The sequence below is a fragment of the Oncorhynchus kisutch genome, unplaced genomic scaffold, assembly GCF_002021735.2.
Source record: "Oncorhynchus kisutch isolate 150728-3 unplaced genomic scaffold, Okis_V2 Okis01b-Okis20b_hom, whole genome shotgun sequence".
Taxonomy (NCBI): Eukaryota; Metazoa; Chordata; class Actinopteri; order Salmoniformes; family Salmonidae; genus Oncorhynchus; species Oncorhynchus kisutch.
This window is the reverse complement of record NW_022261978.1, coordinates 14,439,349-14,460,446: the sequence shown is the minus strand read 5'-3', so window position 1 is coordinate 14,460,446 and position 21,098 is coordinate 14,439,349. Positions and strand designations below refer to the sequence as shown.

The window sequence follows — 21,098 nt, the reverse complement described above, 5'->3', positions numbered from 1 at the left end:
AGAACATGTTGCAATGATGAGAGACCGCCTGTCGGCAGTGTGGCAAGTAAAGGAGCATATGGAGAAGGCTCAACGGACCCAAGGCCTACGATAAGTCAGCGACACCCCGTGATTTTTACCGTGGGAGAGAAAGTGATGGTGCTCGTGCCCACGGCCGAACAACACTAGCTGGCGCAGTGGAGGGGGCCCCTACGAGGTAACGGAAGGGCTCTCACCAGTCAATTACCTCATCAAGCAACCTGACAGGAGGAAGAAGGTCCAACTCTTTCATATAAACTCTTTCAGATGTCCTGTTTCACCATAACCACACTGAACCCGTTAAGAAGGTGCATATCCGGCCTTACAGGATTCCTGAGGCTCGCCGAGTCATCGCTAAGAACGAGGTAAGGGAGATGCTGAGGATGAGGGTGATCGAGCCATCTACAAGTGAGTGGTCCAGTTCCATAGTCCTGGTCCCCAACCCGATGGTAGTATGAGACTCTGCATCAACTTTAGGAGGGAGAACGCTCTCATCTCTACATTCGACGCGTATCCCATGCCCCGCGTGGATGAACTCTTGGAGCGCTTAGGAAAGGCCAAGTTCATCACCACCCTGGATTTGATGAAGGGATATTGGAACCTGTGCTCCGGAGGGGCTTTTTCAGTATGTGAGGATGCCCTTCAGACTGCATGGTACTGCGGCAACTTTCCAACGCCATTCTACGGCCCCATCAAGAGTATGCAGCGGCATACATAGACGATGTGTTCATCCACAGCGAGGACTGGGACAGTCACCTCCTGCGACTACGGGCGGTGCTCGTGAGCCTGGAAGCTACAGGGTTGATGACCAATCCCAAAAAATGCTGCCTGGGTTTGTCCGAAGCGAAATACCCGGGATACACCGTGGGGAACGGGAAAATACGCCCACAGGCAGAGAAGACCAAGCAATTCGGGACTGGCCTCGACCCCGGACCATGCGGGACGTTCGGGCCTTCTTAGCGGTAACGGATATTATCGCCCTTTCATCTCTGGATATGCAACCATTGCCAACCCCCTCACAAACCTCATCAAGAAAAACCTGCCAAACCGTGTAGTGTGGAAGGCCAAGACAGAAGACGCCTTTCAGTTGCTTAAAGATAGCCTGTGCTCTGATCCCGTCCTGCAGGCTCCTGACTTCTCCCAAGAGTTCATTGTGCAGGTAGATGCCTCAGATACGGGGCTCGGGCTATCCTAGCTCAGGGTGAAGGCAAAGCAGAGAGGCCTATTCTCTTCATAAGTAGCAAGCGCAGTGATCGGGAACAGAGATATGCTACCATAGAGAAAGAGGCCCTAGCCATTAAGTGGGCCCTCGATTATCTCCGGTACTACCTACTTGGACGTAGGTTTGCCCTCGTTACCGACCATGCTCCCCTCACATGGATGGCCAGTAAGATAAAGAGAAACAATAACAACACAATAGCTAGATGGTTTCGTGCTTTACAACCGTTTTCTTTCCATGTCATCCACAGGGCCGGATCGAGGAACGGGAATGCAGACGCGCTGTCCCGACGCGACCAAGACGGTGTGTCTGGCGCCCGGGCCTCCGGTCCGGTCCTGAGGGGGGAGGTATGTGGAAGGACCGCCAGATGGCTGGATAGTAGCCCAGCCAGGCATGTGAGCCAAGGTGATCAGAGGCAAATAACTGAGGCAAGCAGTTATTAATTCAGACCCATAACCATTCATATGGCGGTAGACTATAGCAATTTATTAATTCAGACCCATAACCATTCGGATGGTGGTAGACTATAGCAGTTATTAATTCAGACCCATAACCATTCAGATGGCGGTAGAATATAGCAGTTATTAATTCAGACCCATAACCATTAAATCTTTGAGAAGAGAAGTGAAAGCTATCAGCATGTAATTCTAGTCCTATATGAAGAAGATCTGGGTCCTGGGTGGTGCAGTGGTCAAATGCACTGCAGAGCGACAATACAGCCTGGTGTTCAATCCCAGGCTGTGTCACAACCGTGAATAATTTTGCACGCCCAATTTTTCAGTTTTTGATTTGTTAAAAAAGTTTGAAATATCCAATAAATGTCGTTCCACTTCATGATTGTGTCCCACTTGTTGTTGATTCTTCACAAAAAAATACAGTTTTATATCTTTATGTTTGAAGCCTGAAATGTGGCAAAAGGTCGCAAAGTTCAAGGGGGCCGAATACTTTCGCAAGGCACTGTATATATATCAGAGCATACTACTATATACAGTTGAAGTAGGAAGTTTACATGCACCTTATCCAAATACATTTAAACTCAGTTTTTCACAATTCCTCACACTTAATCCTAGTACAAATTCCCTGTTTATGTCAGTTAGAATCACCACTTCATTTTAAGAATATGAAATGTCAGAATAATAGTAGAGAGAATGATTTATTTCAGCTTTTACTTCTTTCTTCCACATTCCCAGTGGGTCAGAAGTTTACATATGCTCAATTAGTATTTGGTAGCATTGCCTTTAAATTGTTTAACTTGGGTCAAACGTTTCATGTAGCCTTCCACAAGTGTCCCACAATAAGTTGGGTGAATTTCGTCCCATTCCTCCTGACAGAGCTGATGTAACTGAATCAGGTTTGTAGGCCTCCTTGCTCGCACATGCTTTTTCAGTTCTGCCCACACATTTTCTATGGGATTGAGGTCAGGGCTTTGTGATGGCCACTCCAATACCTTGACTTTGTTGTCCTTAAGCCATTTTGCCACAACTTTGGAGGTATGCACAAGTCCCTCCTTGTCACGTTCTGACCTTTATTTCCTGTGTTTTGTATTTAGTTAGTATGGTCAGGGCGTGAGTTGGGTGGGCAGTCTATGTTTGATTTTCTATGATTTGGTTTTTTCTATGTTTCGGCCTAGTATGGTTCTCAATCAGAGGCAGGTGTCATTAGTTGTCTCTGATTGAGAATCATACTTAGGTAGCCTGGGTGTCACTGTGTGTTTGTGGGTGATTGTTCCTGTCTTTGTACCAGATGGGACTGTTTTAGGTTTTCTCACATTTGTTGTTTTTGTTAGTTATCTCATGTGTAGTTTCTTTATAAATTAAAGAATATGAATAACCACCACAATGCGCTTTGGTTTACCTCTCCTTCAGATGAAGAAAACCATTACACTCCTGCAAAAAGTATGATCTTTGTCCCCATGTGCAGTTGCAAACCGTAGTCTGGCTTTTATATGGCGGTATTGGAGCAGTGGCTTCTTCCTTGCTGAGCGGCCTTTCAGGTTATGTCGATATACGACTCGTTTTACCGTGGATGTAGATACTTTTGTACTCTTTTCCTCCAGCATCTTCACAAGTTCCTTTGCTGTTGTTCTGGGATGGATTTGCACTTTTCGCACCAACGTATGTTAATCTCTAGGAGACCGAACGCATCGCCTTCCTGAGCGATATGACAGCTGCGTGGTCCCATGGTGTTTATACTTGTGTACTATCGTTTGTACAGATGTGGCACCTTCAGGCGATTGGAAATTGCTCCCAAGGATGAACCAGACTTGTGGAGGTCTACAATAATTTTTCTGAGGTCTTGGCTGATTTATTTTGATTTTCCCATGATGTCAAGCGAAGAGACACTGAGTTTGAAGGTAGGCCTTGAAATACATCCACAGGTACACCTCCAATTGACTCAAATTATATCAATCAGCCTATCAGAAGCTTCTAAAGCCATGACATCATTTTCTGTGATTTTTCAAGCTGTTTAAAGGCACAGCCAACTGTCAACATAGTGTATGTGAACTCCTGACCCACTGGAATTGTGATACAGTAAATTATAAGTTAAATAATCTGTCTGCAAACAATTGTTGGAAAAATGACTTGTGTCATGCACAAAAGTAGATGTCCTAACCGACTTGTCAGAACTATAGTTTGTTAACAAGACATTTGTGGAGGGGTTGAAAAACTAGTTTAATTGACTCCAACCTAAGTGTATGTAAACTTCCGACTTCAAGTGTAATTTATACTCCAGACTTCGACGTTGCTCATCCTAATTTTTCTATATTTCTTAATTCCATTATTTTACTTTTAGACTTGTGTGTATTGTTGTGTCTTGTTTGATATTACTGCTGTTGGAGCCAGGAATAGAAACATTTCACTACACCCATAACTGCTTAATATGTGTTTGTGACTAATACAATTTGATTTGATTTAGGTTTGAGTTTATAACAAGCTATAAAGAGTTAGTAAACAGTTTATAACAAGCTATAATGAGTTAGTAAACATTTATAACAAGCTATAATGAGTTAGGAAAGAGTTTATAACAAGCTATAATGAGTTAGTTTATAACAAGCTATAATGAGTTAGTTTATAACAAGCTATAATGAGTTAGTTTATAACAAGCTATAATGGGTTAGTTTATAACAAGCTATAATGAGTTAGTAAACAGTTTATAACAAGCTATAATGAGTTAGTAAACATTTATTACAAGCTAGAATGAGTTAGGAAAGAGTTTATAACAAGCTATAATAAGTTTATAAAGAGTTTATAATGAGCTATAATGAGTTTATAACAAGCTAGAATGAGTTAGTAAAGAGTTTATAACAAGCTATAATGAGTTAGTAAACAGTTTATAACAAGCCAAAATGAGTTTATAAAGAGTTTATAACAAGCTAGAATGAGTTAGTTTATAACAAGCTATAATGATTTAGTTTATAACAAGCTATAATGAGTTAGGAAAGAGTTTATAATGAGTTACTAAAGAGTTTGTAACAAGCTATAATGAGTTTATAAGGGGTTTATAATGAGCTATAATGAGTTTATAACAAGCTATAATGAGTTAGGAAAGAGTTTATAACAAACTATAATGAGTTAGTTTATAACAAACTATAATGAGTTAGTTTATAACAAGCTATAATGAGTTAGTTTATAACAAGCTATAATGAGTTAGTTTATAACAAGCTATAATGAGTTAGTTTATAACAAGCTATAATGAGTTAGTTTATAACAAGCTATAATGAGTTAGTTTATAACAAGCTATGAGTTAGTTTATAACAAGCTATGAGTTAGTTTATAACAAGCTATAATGAGTTAGTTTATAACAAGCTATAATGAGTTAGTAAACATTTTATAACAAGCTATAATGAGTTAGTAAACAGTTTATAACAAGCTATAATGAGTTAGTTTATAACAAGCTATAATGAGTTAGTTTATAACAAGCTATAATGAGTTAGTTTATAACAAGCTATAATGAGTTAGTTTATAACAAGCTATGAGTTAGTTTATAACAAGCTATAATGAGTTAGTTTATAACAAGCTATAATGAGTTAGTAAACATTTTATAACAAGCTATAATGAGTTAGTAAACAGTTTATAACAAGCTATAATGAGTTAGTAAAGAGTTCATAACAAGTTGGTAAAACATAGGAAGGGAGAGATGGAGGGATGGTTCTACCTCTTTTAGTCGTCCAGAGGTAAAGGAAGGTGAGAGGACACTGCGGATCCGTCTCCATGTATCGTCCTCGGCAACGGACAACGCATCAAACATCTCACCGTTCAGATGGAAGTCCTAAAACATGGAGGACAGTTGTATTAATTATCAAACAGCTCACCGTTCAGACAGACGTCCTAAAACATGGAGGACAGTTGTATGAATTGTCAAACAGATCACCATTCAGAATGATGTTCTTAAACAACAGTTGTATTAATTATATGATTTAATAATGATCACAGTATTTACATAACATTCACACTACTTTAAAATGTATGAATAATGAATGTCACAAATAATGTATTAATAATATCAGTCATAATGTTAGGATTATAATTATTCAGATTATTATTAGGGGGGTGTGTGTGTGTGTGTGTGTGTGTGTGTGTGTGTCTCACCCTGCGGTTGATGAAGATGTTGTAACACTCTTTAATCAGGACGGTCTTGATTATGCTTTTGTCCATGGTACACAGAACAGGCTGCCTCCCATCATAGATCCTTCACAGAGGAGAAACACACCTGGCTTTAACCACTATATATACACACCTACATGGTATAGACTGCCTCCCATCATAGATCCTTCACAGAGGAGAAACACACCTGGCTTTAACCACTATAAATACACCAACATGGTACACAGAACAGGCTGCCTCTATATACGCACCTACATAATACACAGAACAGGCTGCCTCCCATCATAGATCCTTCACAGAGGAGAAACACACCTTGCTTTAACCACTATATATACACCTACATGGTACAGACTGCCTCCCATCATAGATCCTTCACAGAGGAGAAACACACCTGGCTTTAACCACTATATATACACACCTACATGGTACAGACTGCCTCCCATCACCGATTATTCACAGAGGTGAAACACACCTGGCTTTAACCACTATATATACACCCCTACATGGTACAGACTGCCTCCCATCATAGATCCTTCACAGAGGAGAAACACACCTTGCTTTAACCACTATATATACACCTACATGGTACACAGAACAGGCTGCCTCCCATCATAGATCCTTCACAGAGGAGAAACACAGCTGGCTTTAACCACTATATATACACCCCTACATGGTACAGACTGCCTCCCATCATAGATCCTTCACAGAAGAGAAACACACCTGGCTTTAACCACTATATATACACACCTACATGGTACAGACTGCCTCCCATCATAGATCCTTCACAGAGGAGAAACACAGCTGGCTTTAACCACTATATATACACCCCTACATGGTACAGACTGCCTCCCATCATAGATCCTTCACAGAAGAGAAACACACCTGGCTTTAACCACTATATATACACACCTACATGGTACAGACTGCCTCCCATCATAGATCCTTCACAGAGGAGAAACACACCTGGCTTTAACCACTATATATATACACACCTACATGGTACAGACTGCCTCCCATCATAGATCCTTCACAGAGGAGAAACACACCTGGCTTTAACCACTATATATACACCTACATGGTACAGAGTGCCTCCCATCATAGATCCTTCGCAGAGGAGAAACACACCTGGCTTTAACCACTATATATACACACCTACATGGTACAGACTGCCTCCCATCATAGATCATTCACAGAGGAGAAACACACCTGGCTTTAACCACTATATATACACCTACATGGTACAGACTGCCTCCCATCATAGATCCTTCACAGAGGAGAAACACACCTGGCTTTAACCACTATATATACACACCTACATGGTAGAGACTGCCTCCCATCATAGATCCTTCACAGAGGAGAAACACAGCTGGCTTTAACCACTATATATACACCCCTACATGGTACAGACTGCCTCCCATCATAGATCCTTCACAGAAGAGAAACACACCTGGCTTTAACCACTATATATACACCCCTACATGGTACAGACTGCCTCCCATCATAGATCCTTCACAGAAGAGAAACACACCTGGCTTTAACCACTATATATACACACCTACATGGTACAGACTGCCTCCCATCATAGATCATTCACAGAGGAGAAACACACCTGGCTTTAACCACTATATATACACCTACATGGTACAGACTGCCTCCCATCATAGATCCTTCACAGAGGAGAAACACACCTGGCTTTAACCACTATATATACACACCTACATGGTACAGACTGCCTCCCATCATAGATCCTTCACAGAGGAGAAACACAGCTGGCTTTAACCACTATATATACACCCCTACATGGTACAGACTGCCTCCCATCATAGATCCTTCACAGAAGAGAAACACACCTGGCTTTAACCACTATATATACACACCTACATGGTACAGACTGCCTCCCATCATAGATCCTTCACAGAGGAGAAACACACCTGGCTTTAACCACTATATATATACACACCTACATGGTACAGACTGCCTCCCATCATAGATCCTTCACAGAGGAGAAACACACCTGGCTTTAACCACTATATATATACACCTACATGGTACAGAGTGCCTCCCATCATAGATCCTTCGCAGAGGAGAAACACACCTGGCTTTAACCACTATATATACACACCTACATGGTACAGACTGCCTCCCATCATAGATCATTCACAGAGGAGAAACACACCTGGCTTTAACCACTATATATACACCTACATGGTACAGACTGCCTCCCATCATAGATCCTTCACAGAGGAGAAACACACCTGGCTTTAACCACTAGATACACACCTACATGGTAGAGACTGCCTCCCATCATAGATCCTTCACAGAGGAGAAACACACCTGGCTTTAACCACTATATATACACCCCTACATGGTACAGACTGCCTCCCATCATAGATCCTTCACAGAAGAGAAACACACCTGGCTTTAACCACTATATATACACACCTACATGGTACAGACTGCCTCCCATCATAGATCCTTCACAGAGGAGAAACACACCTGGCTTTAACCACTATATATACACCCCTACATGGTACAGACTGCCTCCCATCATAGATCCTTCACAGAAGAGAAACACACCTGGCTTTAACCACTATATATACACACCTACATGGTACAGACTGCCTCCCATCATAGATCCTTCGCAGAGGAGAAACACACCTGGCTTTAACCACTATATATACACACCTACATGGTACAGACTGCCTCCCATCATAGATCATTCACAGAGGAGAAACACACCTGGCTTTAACCACTATATATACACCTACATGGTACAGACTGCCTCCCATCATAGATCCTTCACAGAGGAGAAACACACCTGGCTTTAACCACTAGATACACACCTACATGGTAGAGACTGCCTCCCATCATAGATCCTTCACAGAGGAGAAACACACCTGGCTTTAACCACTATATATACACCCCTACATGGTACAGACTGCCTCCCATCATAGATCCTTCACAGAAGAGAAACACACCTGGCTTTAACCACTATATATACACACCTACATGGTACAGACTGCCTCCCATCATAGATCCTTCACAGAGGAGAAACACACCTGGCTTTAACCACTATATATACACCCCTACATGGTACAGACTGCCTCCCATCATAGATCCGTCACAGAAGAGAAACACACCTGGCTTTAACCACTATATATACACACCTACATGGTACAGACTGCCTCCCATCATAGATCCTTCACAGAGGAGTAACACACCTGGCTTTAACCACTATATATACACCCCTACATGTTACAGACTGCCTCCCATCATAGATCCTTCACAGAGGAGAAACACACATTGCTTTAACCACTATATATACACCTACATGGTACAGACTGCCTCCCATCATAGATCCTTCACAGAGGAGAAACACACCTGGCTTTAACCACTATATATACACACACACATGGTACAGACTGCCTCCCATCATAGATCCTTCACAGAGGAGAAACACACCTGGCTTTAACCACTATATATACACACCTACATGGTACAGACTGCCTCCCATCATAGATCATTCACAGAGGAGAAACACACCTGGCTTAAACCACTATATATACACCTACATGGTACAGGCTGCCTCCCATCATATATCCTTCACAGAGGAGAAACACACCTGGCTTTAACCACTATATATACACACCTACATGGTAGAGACTGCCTCCCATCATAGATCCTTCACAGAGGAGAAACACAGCTGGCTTTAACCACTATATATACACACCTACATGGTACAGACTGCCTCCCATCATAGATCCTTCACAGAGGAGAAACACACCTGGCTTTAACCACTATATATATACACACCTACATGGTACAGACTGCCTCCCATCATAGATCCTTCACAGAGGAGAAACACACCTGGCTTTAACCACTATATATACACCTACATGGTACAGACTGCCTCCCATCATAGATCATTCACAGAGGAGAAACACACCTGGCTTTAACCACTATATATACACCTACATGGTACAGACTGCCTCCCATCATAGATCCTTCACAGAGGAGAAACACACCTGGCTTTAACCACTAGATACACACCTACATGGTAGAGACTGCCTCCCATCATAGATCCTTCACAGAGGAGAAACACACCTGGCTTTAACCACTATATATACACCCCTACATGGTACAGACTGCCTCCCATCATAGATCCTTCACAGAAGAGAAACACACCTGGCTTTAACCACTATATATACACACCTACATGGTACAGACTGCCTCCCATCATAGATCCTTCACAGAGGAGAATCACACCTGGCTTTAACCACTATATATACACCCCTACATGGTACAGACTGCCTCCCATCATAGATCCTTCACAGAAGAGAAACACACCTGGCTTTAACCACTATATATATACACACCTACATGCTACAGACTGCCTCCCATCATAGATCCTTCACAGAGGAGTAACACACCTGGCTTTAACCACTATATATACACCCCTACATGTTACAGACTGCCTCCCATCATAGATCCTTCACAGAGGAGAAACACACCTTGCTTTAACCACTATATATACACCTACATGGTACAGACTGCCTCCCATCATAGATCCTTCACAGAGGAGAAACACACCTGGCTTTAACCACTATATATACACACCTACATGGTACAGACTGCCTCCCATCATAGATCCTTCACAGAGGAGAAACACACCTGGCTTTAACCACTATATATATATATACACACCTACATGGTACAGACTGCCTCCCATCATAGATCCTTCACAGAGGAGAAACACACCTGGCTTTAACCACTATATATACACACCTACATGGTAGAGACTGCCTCCCATCATAGATCCTTCACAGAGGAGAAACACACCTGGCTTTATCCACTATATATACACACCTACATGGTAGAGACTGCCTCCCATCATAGATCCTTTACAGAGGAGAAACACAGCTGGCTTTAACCACTATATATACACACCTACATGGTACAGACTGCCTCCCATCATAGATCCTTCACAGAGGAGAAACACACCTGGCTTTAACCACTATATATATACACACCTACATGGTACAGACTGCCTCCCATCATAGATCCTTCACAGAGGAGAAACACACCTGGCTTTAACCACTATATATACACCTACATGGTACAGACTGCCTCCCATCATAGATCCTTCACAGAGGAGAAACACACCTGGCTTTAACCACTAGATACACACCTACATGGTAGAGACTGCCTCCCATCATAGATCCTTCACAGAGGAGAAACACACCTGGCTTTAACCACTATATATACACCCCTACATGGTACAGACTGCCTCCCATCATAGATCCTTCACAGAAGAGAAACACACCTGGCTTTAACCACTATATATACACACCTACATGGTACAGACTGCCTCCCATCATAGATCCTTCACAGAGGAGAAACACACCTGGCTTTAACCACTATATATACACCCCTACATGGTACAGACTGCCTCCCATCATAGATCCTTCACAGAAGAGAAACACACCTGGCTTTAACCACTATATATACACACCTACATGGTACAGACTGCCTCCCATCATAGATCCTTCACAGAGGAGTAACACACCTGGCTTTAACCACTATATATACACCCCTACATGTTACAGACTGCCTCCCATCATAGATCCTTCACAGAAGAGAAACACACCTGGCTTTAACCACTATATATACACACCTACATGGTAGAGACTGCCTCCCATCATAGATCCTTCACAGAGGAGAAACACAGCTGGCTTTAACCACTATATATACACCCCTACATGGTACAGACTGCCTCCCATCATAGATCCTTGACAGAAGAGAAACACACCTGGCTTTAACCACTATATATACACACCTACATGGTACAGACTGCCTCCCATCATAGATCCTTCACAGAGGAGAAACACACCTGGCTTTAACCACTATATATATACACACCTACATGGTACAGACTGCCTCCCATCATAGATCCTTCACAGAGGAGAAACACACCTGGCTTTAACCACTATATATACACCTACATGGTACAGAGTGCCTCCCATCATAGATCCTTCGCAGAGGAGAAACACACCTGGCTTTAACCACTATATATATATACACCTACATGGTACAGAGTGCCTCCCATCATAGATCCTTCGCAGAGGAGAAACACACCTGGCTTTAACCACTATATATACACACCTACATGGTACAGACTGCCTCCCATCATAGATCATTCACAGAGGAGAAACACACCTGGCTTTAACCACTATATATACACCTACATGGTACAGACTGCCTCCCATCATAGATCCTTCACAGAGGAGAAACACACCTGGCTTTAACCACTAGATACACACCTACATGGTAGAGACTGCCTCCCATCATAGATCCTTCACAGAGGAGAAACACACCTGGCTTTAACCACTATATATACACCCCTACATGGTACAGACTGCCTCCCATCATAGATCCTTCACAGAAGAGAAACACACCTGGCTTTAACCACTATATATACACACCTACATGGTACAGACTGCCTCCCATCATAGATCCTTCACAGAGGAGAAACACACCTGGCTTTAACCACTATATATATACACACCTACATGGTACAGACTGCCTCCCATCATAGATCCTTCACAGAGGAGAAACACACCTGGCTTTAACCACTATATATATACACCTACATGGTACAGAGTGCCTCCCATCATAGATCCTTCGCAGAGGAGAAACACACCTGGCTTTAACCACTATATATACACACCTACATGGTACAGACTGCCTCCCATCATAGATCATTCACAGAGGAGAAACACACCTGGCTTTAACCACTATATATACACCTACATGGTACAGACTGCCTCCCATCATAGATCCTTCACAGAGGAGAAACACACCTGGCTTTAACCACTAGATACACACCTACATGGTAGAGACTGCCTCCCATCATAGATCCTTCACAGAGGAGAAACACACCTGGCTTTAACCACTATATATACACCCCTACATGGTACAGACTGCCTCCCATCATAGATCCTTCACAGAAGAGAAACACACCTGGCTTTAACCACTATATATACACACCTACATGGTACAGACTGCCTCCCATCATAGATCCTTCACAGAGGAGAAACACACCTGGCTTTAACCACTATATATACACCCCTACATGGTACAGACTGCCTCCCATCATAGATCCTTCACAGAAGAGAAACACACCTGGCTTTAACCACTATATATACACACCTACATGGTACAGACTGCCTCCCATCATAGATCCTTCGCAGAGGAGAAACACACCTGGCTTTAACCACTATATATACACACCTACATGGTACAGACTGCCTCCCATCATAGATCATTCACAGAGGAGAAACACACCTGGCTTTAACCACTATATATACACCTACATGGTACAGACTGCCTCCCATCATAGATCCTTCACAGAGGAGAAACACACCTGGCTTTAACCACTAGATACACACCTACATGGTAGAGACTGCCTCCCATCATAGATCCTTCACAGAGGAGAAACACACCTGGCTTTAACCACTATATATACACCCCTACATGGTACAGACTGCCTCCCATCATAGATCCTTCACAGAAGAGAAACACACCTGGCTTTAACCACTATATATACACACCTACATGGTACAGACTGCCTCCCATCATAGATCCTTCACAGAGGAGAAACACACCTGGCTTTAACCACTATATATACACCCCTACATGGTACAGACTGCCTCCCATCATAGATCCGTCACAGAAGAGAAACACACCTGGCTTTAACCACTATATATACACACCTACATGGTACAGACTGCCTCCCATCATAGATCCTTCACAGAGGAGTAACACACCTGGCTTTAACCACTATATACACCCCTACATGTTACAGACTGCCTCCCATCATAGATCCTTCACAGAGGAGAAACACACATTGCTTTAACCACTATATATACACCTACATGGTACAGACTGCCTCCCATCATAGATCCTTCACAGAGGAGAAACACACCTGGCTTTAACCACTATATATACACACACACATGGTACAGACTGCCTCCCATCATAGATCCTTCACAGAGGAGAAACACACCTGGCTTTAACCACTATATATACACACCTACATGGTACAGACTGCCTCCCATCATAGATCATTCACAGAGGAGAAACACACCTGGCTTAAACCACTATATATACACCTACATGGTACAGGCTGCCTCCCATCATATATCCTTCACAGAGGAGAAACACACCTGGCTTTAACCACTATATATACACACCTACATGGTAGAGACTGCCTCCCATCATAGATCCTTCACAGAGGAGAAACACAGCTGGCTTTAACCACTATATATACACACCTACATGGTACAGACTGCCTCCCATCATAGATCCTTCACAGAGGAGAAACACACCTGGCTTTAACCACTATATATATACACACCTACATGGTACAGACTGCCTCCCATCATAGATCCTTCACAGAGGAGAAACACACCTGGCTTTAACCACTATATATATACACACCTACATGGTACAGACTGCCTCCCATCATAGATCATTCACAGAGGAGAAACACACCTGGCTTTAACCACTATATATACACCTACATGGTACAGACTGCCTCCCATCATAGATCCTTCACAGAGGAGAAACACACCTGGCTTTAACCACTAGATACACACCTACATGGTAGAGACTGCCTCCCATCATAGATCCTTCACAGAGGAGAAACACACCTGGCTTTAACCACTATATATACACCCCTACATGGTACAGACTGCCTCCCATCATAGATCCTTCACAGAAGAGAAACACACCTGGCTTTAACCACTATATATACACACCTACATGGTACAGACTGCCTCCCATCATAGATCCTTCACAGAGGAGAATCACACCTGGCTTTAACCACTATATATACACCCCTACATGGTACAGACTGCCTCCCATCATAGATCCTTCACAGAAGAGAAACACACCTGGCTTTAACCACTATATATATACACACCTACATGCTACAGACTGCCTCCCATCATAGATCCTTCACAGAGGAGTAACACACCTGGCTTTAACCACTATATATACACCCCTACATGTTACAGACTGCCTCCCATCATAGATCCTTCACAGAGGAGAAACACACCTTGCTTTAACCACTATATATACACCTACATGGTACAGACTGCCTCCCATCATAGATCCTTCACAGAGGAGAAACACACCTGGCTTTAACCACTATATATACACACCTACATGGTACAGACTGCCTCCCATCATAGATCCTTCACAGAGGAGAAACACACCTGGCTTTAACCACTATATATATATACACACCTACATGGTACAGACTGCCTCCCATCATAGATCCTTCACAGAGGAGAAACACACCTGGCTTTAACCACTATATATACACACCTACATGGTAGAGACTGCCTCCCATCATAGATCCTTCACAGAGGAGAAACACACCTGGCTTTATCCACTATATATACACACCTACATGGTAGAGACTGCCTCCCATCATAGATCCTTTACAGAGGAGAAACACAGCTGGCTTTAACCACTATATATACACACCTACATGGTACAGACTGCCTCCCATCATAGATCCTTCACAGAGGAGAAACACACCTGGCTTTAACCACTATATATATACACACCTACATGGTACAGACTGCCTCCCATCATAGATCCTTCACAGAGGAGAAACACACCTGGCTTTAACCACTATATATACACCTACATGGTACAGACTGCCTCCCATCATAGATCCTTCACAGAGGAGAAACACACCTGGCTTTAACCACTAGATACACACCTACATGGTAGAGACTGCCTCCCATCATAGATCCTTCACAGAGGAGAAACACACCTGGCTTTAACCACTATATATACACCCCTACATGGTACAGACTGCCTCCCATCATAGATCCTTCACAGAAGAGAAACACACCTGGCTTTAACCACTATATATACACACCTACATGGTACAGACTGCCTCCCATCATAGATCCTTCACAGAGGAGAAACACACCTGGCTTTAACCACTATATATACACCCCTACATGGTACAGACTGCCTCCCATCATAGATCCTTCACAGAAGAGAAACACACCTGGCTTTAACCACTATATATACACACCTACATGGTACAGACTGCCTCCCATCATAGATCCTTCACAGAGGAGTAACACACCTGGCTTTAACCACTATATATACACCCCTACATGTTACAGACTGCCTCCCATCATAGATCCTTCACAGAAGAGAAACACACCTGGCTTTAACCACTATATATACACACCTACATGGTAGAGACTGCCTCCCATCATAGATCCTTCACAGAGGAGAAACACAGCTGGCTTTAACCACTATATATACACCCCTACATGGTACAGACTGCCTCCCATCATAGATCCTTGACAGAAGAGAAACACACCTGGCTTTAACCACTATATATACACACCTACATGGTACAGACTGCCTCCCATCATAGATCCTTCACAGAGGAGAAACACACCTGGCTTTAACCACTATATATATACACACCTACATGGTACAGACTGCCTCCCATCATAGATCCTTCACAGAGGAGAAACACACCTGGCTTTAACCACTATATATACACCTACATGGTACAGAGTGCCTCCCATCATAGATCCTTCGCAGAGGAGAAACACACCTGGCTTTAACCACTATATATATATACACCTACATGGTACAGAGTGCCTCCCATCATAGATCCTTCGCAGAGGAGAAACACACCTGGCTTTAACCACTATATATACACACCTACATGGTACAGACTGCCTCCCATCATAGATCATTCACAGAGGAGAAACACACCTGGCTTTAACCACTATATATACACCTACATGGTACAGACTGCCTCCCATCATAGATCCTTCACAGAGGAGAAACACACCTGGCTTTAACCACTAGATACACACCTACATGGTAGAGACTGCCTCCCATCATAGATCCTTCACAGAGGAGAAACACACCTGGCTTTAACCACTATATATACACCCCTACATGGTACAGACTGCCTCCCATCATAGATCCTTCACAGAAGAGAAACACACCTGGCTTTAACCACTATATATACACACCTACATGGTACAGACTGCCTCCCATCATAGATCCTTCACAGAGGAGAAACACACCTGGCTTTAACCACTATATATACACCCCTACATGGTACAGACTGCCTCCCATCATAGATCCTTCACAGAAGAGAAACACACCTGGCTTTAACCACTATATATACACACCTACATGGTACAGACTGCCTCCCATCATAGATCCTTCACAGAGGAGTAACACACCTGGCTTTAACCACTATATATACACTCCTACATGTTACAGACTGCCTCCCATCATAGATCCTTCACAGAGGAGAAACACACATTGCTTTAACCACTATATATACACCTACATGGTACAGACTGCCTCCCATCATAGATCCTTCACAGAGGAGAAACACACCTGGCTTTAACCACTATATATACACACACACATGGTACAGACTGCCTCCCATCATAGATCCTTCACAGAGGAGAAACACACCTGGCTTTAACCACTATATATACACACCTACATGGTACAGACTGCCTCCCATCATAGATCATTCACAGAGGAGAAACACACCTGGCTTAAACCACTATATATACACCTACATGGTACAGGCTGCCTCCCATCATATATCCTTCACAGAGGAGAAACACACCTGGCTTTAACCACTATATATACACACCTACATGGTAGAGACTGCCTCCCATCATAGATCCTTCACAGAGGAGAAACACAGCTGGCTTTAACCACTATATATACACCCCTACATGGTACAGACTGCCTCCCATCATAGATCCTTGACAGAAGAGAAACACACCTGGCTTTAACCACTATATATACACACCTACATGGTACAGACTGCCTCCCATCATAGATCCTTCACAGAAGAGAAACACACCTGGCTTTAACCACTATATATACACACCTACATGGTACAGACTGCCTCCCATCATAGATCCTTCACAGAGGAGAAACACACAGGGTTGTATTGTCTGTTCAGATGTGTAGGAGGAGACTCAGCGTAGCAGAAAGGGTTAAATAGCAAATGTGAATCTGATGCAGCTGCATTGACCCTAATGGGAAGAATAAACTTGATTTAACCTTTACTAATCGTCTGTGAGTTTTACTAGGTTCATTTAGAGCCAAACAGTAGAAAGAGATGGGTTAGAAGAAGCCTACATAACCAACCCATAAAGTAAAATATATTGCCTCAGATTACGTTATTGAGTTTGGGTTAAGTTGGACAGGTAAACTAGTAACTGAATGCAATCAGATTACATTATTGAGTTTGGGGTAATGTTGGACAGGTAAACTAGTAACTGAATATAATCAGATTACATTATTGAGTTTGGGGTAATGTTGGACAGGTAAAACTAGTAACTGAATGTAATCAGATTTGGTAAAATTAGTAACTGATTACATTTAGAAAGTAACCATGGAAACCCACACATTTGTAACACATCTTATTAAACTACATAGAAAACATTATTTTGTTCGTGGTTGATTTTATTACAATTTTTCATGGTCACATGGCAGCTCGAGCAGGTGATGAATTGAAATTAAAAAGCATAGTACAGTTGCATCACCTGTAAGCCAACTGAACTCACCCCCAGATTCTCCCGTACTTCTGAAAGCACTCTGTGTCAAAGTTAATAATGCCCTGTAGAGAGAGAGAGAGGTAGAGAGAGAGGTAGAGAGAGAGGTAGAGAGAGAGGTAGAGAGAGAGAGAGAGAAATAAAAAAAACAGCTGATTCATGCCCTAGGAGGTCATGTAGGTGTGTCCTACACGTGAACAGAGAACACACCTGAAACAGGTGAGAGTTGAGGAGGGTTTGTTATTTTCTATGGTCCCCCAGGGTCAAGGAACACAACTTCTAGACTGATCAAGTCTCATATTTCCTTGTGTTTATCTATTGTTCAAACAACCGGCTAGTCCTCTTTTTCCTTCTCAATGTATTGTTTTACATGGGGGAAATTACACTGTTGTTTAAAATATGAGAGAGATATTTATTCTGAATGGGTACTAACCTTTCTATACTCCAACATTGTGCCAAAGTAAGGTAGGGGTTTGGGACCAGGGATACCCATCTTAGTGAATACACCATAGGGCCAGTACCTGTACACACACACACACATACATATATATATATATATATATATATATATATATATATATATATATATATATATATATATATATATATACACACACACACACACGTTAACTATCAGTATGTTCTAGAGAACTATACAATATATATATCTTATCTTGCATTGCTGGAAAATGACCCCTAACTAAGCATTTCACTGTTAGTCTACACTGGTTAACTACGATAAATGTGACAAATAACATTTGATTTGATGTAAGTCCTTACACTACAATGAGGGTGATGAGGAGGGCCAGGAGGGTCCAGGTCTCAGCGGAGAAGTATGGCAGAAAACTCATCATCTTTCCTCCGGTTCGGCTCCCTGCTGCTTCTGAAAACAAAGGCTCCGTTTTCTCTCAGGTTTGTTGGAGTTCACTTCTCCGATGGTCTGACAGATTTTGAGTTGTGTTTTTTTCTGTTCAGGTTCTAGTGTGGTTCTTCTGTGACGCAGCAGATCTCGACTAGCGACCGTTGCTCTTCTCCGTTCTCTGTTTGAGACCGTGCAGGTTGGAAGTGACACTTTTACCCCGTGTGATGTGTGATGCTAGGTAGAGTAATGATGAACCACAATGGCTCTTATTACAGGACTTTAACTGTGGGAAATCACCTCACAATTCCATAAGTTAAAAAAATATATAAAATAAAATAATAACATTGAACCTTTATTTAACTAGGCAGTTAAGAACAAATTCTTATTTACAATGACAGCCTACCCCAGCCAAACCCAGACGATGCTGGGCAAATTGTGCACCACCCTATGGGACTCCCAATCTCGACCAGATGTGATACAGCCTGCATTTGAACCAGGGACTGTAGTGACGCCTCTTGCATAGCGATGCATTGCCTTAGACCGCTGCACCACTCTGGAGTCCTGTACATTGCAATATGAATGTTCAGTGTAGGCTGAGTTGTGAGGTGATTTCCCTCCGTTAAAGTCCTGCAATAAGAGCCGCGATTGTAATATTTGTGTAAACTCTTTATAATTGTAATCTGTGGGTGTCAATGAGTAGGCTGGTACCCCATGTCATGATCCCAAGACCCATAAGGCTGGTACCCCATGTCATGATCCCAAGATCCATAAGGCTGGTACCCCATGTCATGAACCCAGGAGCCATAAGGCTGGTACGATATGTCATGAACCAGGATCCATAAGGCTGGTACCCCCTGTCATGAACCTAAGATCCATAAGGCTGGTACAATATGTCATGAACCCAGGACCCATAAGGCTGGTGCCCATGTCATGAACCAGGATCCATAAGGCTGGTACGATATGTCATGAACCAGGATCCATAAGGCTGGTACGATATGTCATGAACCAGGATCCATAAGGCTGGTACCCCCTGTCATGAACCTAAGATCCATAAGGCTGGTACGATATGTCATGAACCAGGATCCATAAGGCTGGTACGATATGTCATGAACCAGGATCCATAAGGCTGGTACGATATGTCATGAACCAGGATCCATAAGGCTGGTACGATATGTCATGAACCAGGATCCATAAGGCTGGTACCCCCTGTCATGAACCTAAGATCCATAAGGCTGGTACGATATGTCATGAACCAGGATCCATAAGGCTGGTACGATATGTCATGAACCAGGATCCATAAGGCTGGTACGATATGTCATGAACCAGGATCCATAAGGCTGGTACGATATGTCATGAACCAGGATCCATAAGGCTGGTATGATATGTCATGAACCAGGATCCATAAGGCTGGTACCCCCTGTCATGAACCTAAGATCCATAAGGCTGGTACGATATGTCATGAACCAGGATCCATAAGGCTGGTACGATATGTCATGAACCAGGATCCATAAGGCTGGTACGATATGTCATGAACCAGGATCCATAAGGCTGGTATGATATGTCATGAACCAGGATCCATAAGGCTGGTACGATATGTCATGAACCAGGATCCATAAGGCTGGTATGATATGTCATGAACCAGGATCCATAAGGCTGGTACCCCCTGTCATGAACCTAAGATCCATAAGGCTGGTACAATATGTCATGAACCCAGGACCCATAAGGCTGGTACGATATGTCATGAACCAGGA

General features: G+C 42.7%; 1 protein-coding gene across 2 annotated transcripts in view; it reads right to left on the bottom strand.

Moving 5' to 3' along the window:
• The window catches only part of LOC109879572 (cytochrome P450 3A27-like), a 48,216-nt gene extending 28,679 nt beyond the window's left edge, over positions 1–19,537 (bottom strand). The window contains exons 1-4 of one of the 2 annotated variants that reach the window (XM_031811624.1): positions 18,919–19,011; positions 18,498–18,550; positions 5,827–5,926; positions 5,393–5,506 (exon numbers count right to left, since the gene is read on the bottom strand). In XM_031811624.1, coding sequence (XP_031667484.1) covers positions 5,393–5,506; positions 5,827–5,926; positions 18,498–18,550; positions 18,919–18,978 — 327 coding nt within the window. In that variant the 5' untranslated portion in view covers positions 18,979–19,011. Of the gene's footprint in view, positions 1–5,392; positions 5,507–5,826; positions 5,927–18,497; positions 18,551–18,918; positions 19,012–19,265 lie in introns of those variants that run through there. The other variant, XM_031811625.1, reaches the window with a different exon arrangement.
• Positions 19,538–21,098: the final 1,561 nt, after the last annotated feature.